Source organism: Podarcis liolepis, assembly GCF_965112155.1.
Source record: "Podarcis liolepis genome assembly, chromosome: 4".
In the NCBI taxonomy this organism is placed as follows: Eukaryota; Metazoa; Chordata; class Lepidosauria; order Squamata; family Lacertidae; genus Podarcis; species Podarcis liolepis.
Genome location: NC_139558.1, coordinates 29,667,211 through 29,673,210, shown reverse-complemented (window position 1 = coordinate 29,673,210; position 6,000 = coordinate 29,667,211). Strand labels below are relative to the sequence as shown.

Below are 6,000 nucleotides of genomic sequence, written 5' to 3'. Positions count from 1 at the left end.
GGGGAGGCTACAGAACGGGGGTCAAGCAGTTGAGGAAAGGGCGCCCTTGAAGCGAGGGTCCTGAGAAAGAAGTGGGGAGCGGGGGAGATTAGGACCAACCAACCCATGACGCAGGGGGAGGCACAGGGGCAGCGTGATGCCCATGTAGATATCCCCCCCCCCGCGCGCGCCTTGTTTCTGATTTCAATTTCCCCTCACCTTTTCCTCCCTGGCAGGGAGCCATTCTGGGGTCCGCCTCAGGTGCCCAAATATATTGGGCCGGCCCTGAGGGGCGAGCAAAGTAAGGCGGCGGGACTGTCCTCCTCAGCGCTAGCCTACCGTTTTGTGTGTGGCCCGTTTCCAAAGCCATTCACCTCCCCCGTTTCTAAAAACTTATGGAGCACACGGCGACTTCCAGCTGTTGCCCGTTGGGCGCACTGCTAAAAAGGGGGGGGGGTCACGTTGCAAAAGAAACGGGGTTTTGGAATCGGATCCCCTGGAGAGCCGGAAGCCCTGGGAAGTGGGGCCGCCCGCGAGCCACCCCCGGCGCGCACCTCTCCCTCTCCTTCCCCGCGGGAGGAAGCGGCGGCGGAGGGGGCTGGAGCAAAGGGTGCTTGGGCCGGTGACGCGCCATTGCCGCCGCCGCCGCTGCTGCCTGGCTCTCTGGCTCCCTCCCTTTCCCCCCGCGTGGCCTTCCTGTGCTGCCTTGCGGGGGCGGCCCCGCCTGCAGCTGCTGCCGCTGCGCGGAACTCGCCGCCGAGAAGGAGGCAAAGAGTGGAGAGGAGAGGAGACGCGGCGCGCTTTCTGCGGGGCTCGCTCGGGGACTCCCCTGCCTCCTCCTCGCCGCCGCGATGTTGGGGGTGGCGGCCGGCGTGACGAACAGGTAAGCCGCCGCTGACAGCCAGCGAGCTCTTTCCCCATTCATTAACGCAAAAGGACTCGGCTGGGGGGCTCGGTGCGCCGCCCTGCCCAGTCTCCTTCCCGCTCTGCCTCCTGCCTCCTCTCCCCGAACAACTTCCCCGCAGGCGGGCAAAAGGCGTCCCCGCAGGCAGGAAGCCGGGGATGAGCCCGCCGCGCCCTCCTGCAGCAGCGGCGGCGTCGTCGAGAGCGGGACTGTGCGCTCTCTCCAGAGGGCGCGCCGAGGTTGCGGTGGCGGCGGGCTGGCGGGCGCGATTTAAGGGACGGGAACTTATGGGGGGGGGAGGGGAGCCACGCGGGAAGAGATGCGGGGTGGGGTGGAGAAGAGGGGCTGCCTGGGGAAGAAGCCGCCTGGACTTCAGCGCATCTGGAAGGGAGCAGGGAAGAGAGTTCTGTTTTGTTTCTGGGCGCAAGGGATCATGGAGGAATGGCGGGATGTTGCAAACCGGGGCTGGCAGGACTTTTCCGCGCCGCAGTTGCGAGGGTGGGGGACGCTTTTGCATTCGAAGAAGGAGTGAATTTGAAAAGCAGTGAATAAGGAGTTCGGTTAAGGTAGCCTTCTCCTGGGAAGTGAGGCGAGGCGTTTCTGGGCTCGTTCTCCCCTCTCCCAATTCTGCACGGATTGCAACGCGGCATCATTGAAGGCAGCCTTATTGGCTCAGGATTTTATCTATGTTAAGTCTCGAATTAATATGTTTAACTTCATAATGTGAAGATCTAAGGATGTTAATGTGTAAGTTAAATTTTATAAGAACTGTGATTTGGAAAACCGTTAAAAGGACATGCATGGAAATTCAACCAAGGGGAAGTCACTTAACAAGGTTAACAAGAGCAACTTTCAATAAGGCTATGATTTATGTTTCTTTGACTTATGTGTTTGTTTGTTTATAATGTTGTGAAAACCAATAAAAAAATGGGGGGGGGGATCATTGAAGGTAGCCTTGCAAGCAACTCCCTTAAAACAAGGACTAGCTTGCAGAACTTTTTATCTGCTCACCTAAGTTGGGCGATGATGGTTGGCTTCTCAAATGATTAGACTTGGAGCAAAGGAAGAAAGGAGGACATCTGACGTGAGGACATTCCATCACAGACCTTCAGATTAGGGTTGGTGAACAACTGCACACTCATAGCTTATCTTGGTGCTTTACACATTTACCTTAAATGATACATATATTTTTCCAAATGCATATTTGTGACATCGAAAGAAGAAGTCCCAGCTGCTTAGGTGTACACCTAGCCTTGAAGTGTGCTTCAAATAGTGTGCACCTCCCTCATAGATAATCTACTTCCAATATTTTTATTTTATTTATTACATTTATATGTCACCCACCCTGCCAGATTTCATTGGCTGTTTATCTAGACAATAAAATACAAGTAATAAGTCACAAACAGCCAAAAAGACCAGCAAAAATGGACATAAAACTTTCCCTGCTTTCCGGTTAGTGTGGAGGCAGTTCCTTTTCAGGCAAGTGACTATTTACAAGCCTGTTTTTCTGCATGTTGCTGCTAAGAAGTGGAGTGTTTCACAAAGGGCTTTCTTGTGGAACTGTGGCATCTATTCTTTGAAATGTTCTGAAACAAGTGGGGTCTGTTGGAACTTGTGGGAAAGTTCATGGCTCGGTTGCTCTTTAAAATAAGGTCATCCTCACCCAGCAGACAGAGACTTCTGACAATTGGTTCCCATTCCGCTGCTTCACATTTTGTGTAGCACTCACGTTTGCAGTGGGCACACTGTGAGAAACATTGGTGCTCCCTGCTGCAAATGCCCACTGTATGTTCTTAAAACATTTGTATGTCGTGGCCTAATCAGGTCTCCTAAGCACCTGGTACCCAGGTTGTTGTCTTGTCTTAATAGTTTTCCATCGTGAAAGTGTGTATGACCCGTCTCCCTTTCCTCACAAAGTTTACACTTCTGGAAGAAGCTGAAAGGATTTGTGCATTTCTGGATTCCAAAGTTCCCAGGATCCTAAGGAACAGCATGTCCTCTTCTGCAGATGTCATCTGGTCAGGATACTTTCCCATAACATCTGTTCCCGCAAATAATAATAATAACCACAGCTGCTTGTGGTGCGTGAGGAAACTCTAGACTGCATGGATAGGGTGTGAAATGCAGCCTGAAGTTTGAACCATGGTTTTCAATTCCCACTTTTGCCGTTTCCCTACGCATATGCTCTGGGATTAACACACTAACTGGGTTGTTGCTGGTATAGATTTTTACAAAGTTCATTTGGTCTTGGTTCTGGCCTTCAGGACATTATCCAAGATTCTAATTCTTGGATCCTACCAAATTCTAAACAGCTTTGGCCTCCTCTCCTAGGGGCCATAATCAGGGACACCAATAAGTCTTAAAAGATTGGGGAATCAGTCCATAAACACATAATTACGTAATATTTGCATGTGCAAATATGTACCTATAGATGCAGAGTTAAATGTCAAAGGAGGCAAGCCAATCAAGTTCCAATCCAAATCAGTACGGTTCAATTCTTAAATTAGTTTCCAACCTACCGCAGGTCAGTCCAAATCTGTAACCTTCCATTGAAACCCTCAGTTCATTTCCTAACAGATCTTACTCCAAATCAGTTGTCCTTCAGCTATCCCCATTCATTACTCTTCAGATATAGTTACCTTAAATTAACTTATACCTTCAAATTAATATCCTATCAGTAACCCCAATTCAACTTCCCTCAATTCCGTTTCACTCAAATACATTATGTTAACTATATTGTCAGGTGATCCTTTTCCTGTTGCTTGCTGAGGTTGAAATCAAACTGTGTGGCAAAGGAATGCCCCTCAAAGCAGCAATGATCAGCTGATGCTTCTGTCATATGAAGCCCCTTGAAAAGTGCTCTGCAATACCCAGTGACCACCTGACATATTAACCCCTTGCTCTTGTAATGCCTCGTGGTTCAGGTGCAGAACGGGGAGTTCTGCTGTGGAGGAGACTGGGGTGGGGAGTATGCAATTCCATAGTCTTCTCTTGATCTCTTAGCTGGTCAAAATATTGCCCTTGTTATTTTGGTAATAGCCTACTGAATGGGAGACGCTGACTCCAGGGGCAATAATCTCAGTTTTAGTAACCCCAGAAGCTTGCTGTGGAATGAGAACATTTACAGAAAGGAGAAAGACAGGATCTTCCCAAATAATGTCCTTGGGAAATATTGGTGGACTAACTTGGTTCATTTTCAGAGTGTGAATGACCACTGTATTTGGTATTGGCAAGACATTTCAATCCTAGTCAAATTGCTTACTCTGGACATGCGAGCTTGTTTCATTGCTGGAAGGATCAGTTACTCCTGCTATTGCATAGCACATCTACCATAGCAAATTTTTTTGCTCTGAATGATCTGTTGGTGACGGATCCAACATCTTGGATGTGCCAGGATGAGTCAGCTAGATTGCTTTTTGGTCTTCTAACATAGGGAGCTGCCTCGGATTCACATAATTGTAGAGTTGGAAGGGACCATGAGGATCATCTAGCTGCCCAAACTCCTACAAGTTCAAGCCCAACGTGGGGCTTGAACACACAACCCGAAGAGTCTCATGATGTACCAACTGAACTATCCTAGCTATCTTAGTCACCTTATATGGAGTCACACCATTGGTCCATCTTGCTCAGTGTTGTCAGTACTGACTGTCAGCTGCTCTCCAGGGTTTCGGACAGCAGGCTCTCTCAGACCCCTTACCTGGAGATGTTGAGCATTGAATCTGGGGGCCTTCTGCATGCAAGTAGATGCTTTATATTACTAATCTGTAGTCATATCCCTGTAATTCCTGGTGGAATTGCATTTCTGCAAGTGTGCGTACAATGGTGCTATACCGGCGCTGTGTAAGCATTCCTATAAAGTGATAATAGTAAAGGTTAATGAACCAGAGCCTGGGACACAGTGATTCATTCGTACTCTCCAGCAGCTTGGGCCAGCATTCTAAATTGCATCCTTCACTACTGGTAGAAGCTTGCTTTCTTGTGAGGAGAAAAATCTGGCGTATGGGTACTATGCACATGTTTTGAATGTGAATTGGTTTGTTTAGAAATCGCTGTCCCTTGAACTGTCCAGTCAAGTCCAGACTTACTGTATTTTTCGCTCTATAAGACGCACCAGACCACAAGACGCACCTAGTTTTTGGAGGAGGAAAACAAGAAAAAAAATATTCTGAATCTCAGAAGCCAGAACAGCAAGAGGGATCGCTGCGCAGCGAAAGCAGAGATCCCTCTTGCTGTTCTGGCTTCTGGGATAGGTGCGCGGCCTGCATTCACTCCATAAGACGCACACACATTTCCCCTTACTTTTTAGGAGGGAAGAAGTGAGTCTTATAGAGCAAAAAATATGGTACTTCTGTTTCTCTCCCTTTAAAGTTAGATTGACTCATATGGGGGGTGGGGAGAGAGACTGTAGCACAAACCTATAGGAGTTCTGTGGCCCAATAAGCTAAACGCACTAGCTTTGTGTGGCTCACCTGGTAAAACAGGGGTGGGGAAACCAATTTCAGCCACAGGGCCACATTGCCCTCTGGGCAGCCTTACAGGGGCCACATGCCAGGTCCAGGGGCAAAAAGTGGGTGAATTGTATCTTTGTACAGGAGGCGAGTTTCTACGCAAAGTCACATGCCCCTCGGCACAGTGGGTCAGTACATCTTGCTGTTAACCGGAAGGTTGGTGGTTCAAGCCCAACCAGGGATGCCTGTGGGCAAGATTCCTGCATTGCAGGGGGTTGGACTAGATGACCCCTGAGGTACCTCCCAACCCTACAGTTCCTCTATGATTCTAAGTCATATTCTGTCTGTAGAATTTCAGAGGATGAGCTTCACTTGTGCAGACTGGTTGCGTGTGATGTGTTCAGAATCCTGTGCAAAAATGTTCTTTGGTAAACACTCAGAACAGGCTATATCTCAAAGAAGGGAGATTGTGTGCTGCCTTGTCTAACATGCAGTTAACAGGAATTGCATGTATGTTTGCCAGTTGCCAAGCTTTTCGCCTCAGTTCTTTGTCGGTTGTTTGTTTCCCTTGAATTGAAAGTTGGGGGCAGCGTAGGATGCCTCAAAGTGTGCAGCCAGCTTCAATCCACCAGGGTCATGTTGGGACCGTGAGAATGAACGTAAAGGGGG

General features: G+C 48.8%; 1 protein-coding gene across 2 annotated transcripts in view; it reads left to right on the top strand.

The window, feature by feature from the left end:
• The window catches only part of LIMS1 (LIM zinc finger domain containing 1), a 78,642-nt gene continuing 72,642 nt past the window's right edge, over window positions 1–6,000 (top strand). The window contains exon 1 of one of the 2 annotated variants that reach the window (XM_083501566.1): window positions 1–862. In XM_083501566.1, the coding sequence (XP_083357692.1) occupies window positions 831–862 (32 nt within the window). In that variant the 5' untranslated portion in view covers window positions 1–830. The remainder of the gene's footprint in view (window positions 863–6,000) is intronic. The other variant, XR_014525731.1, reaches the window with a different exon arrangement.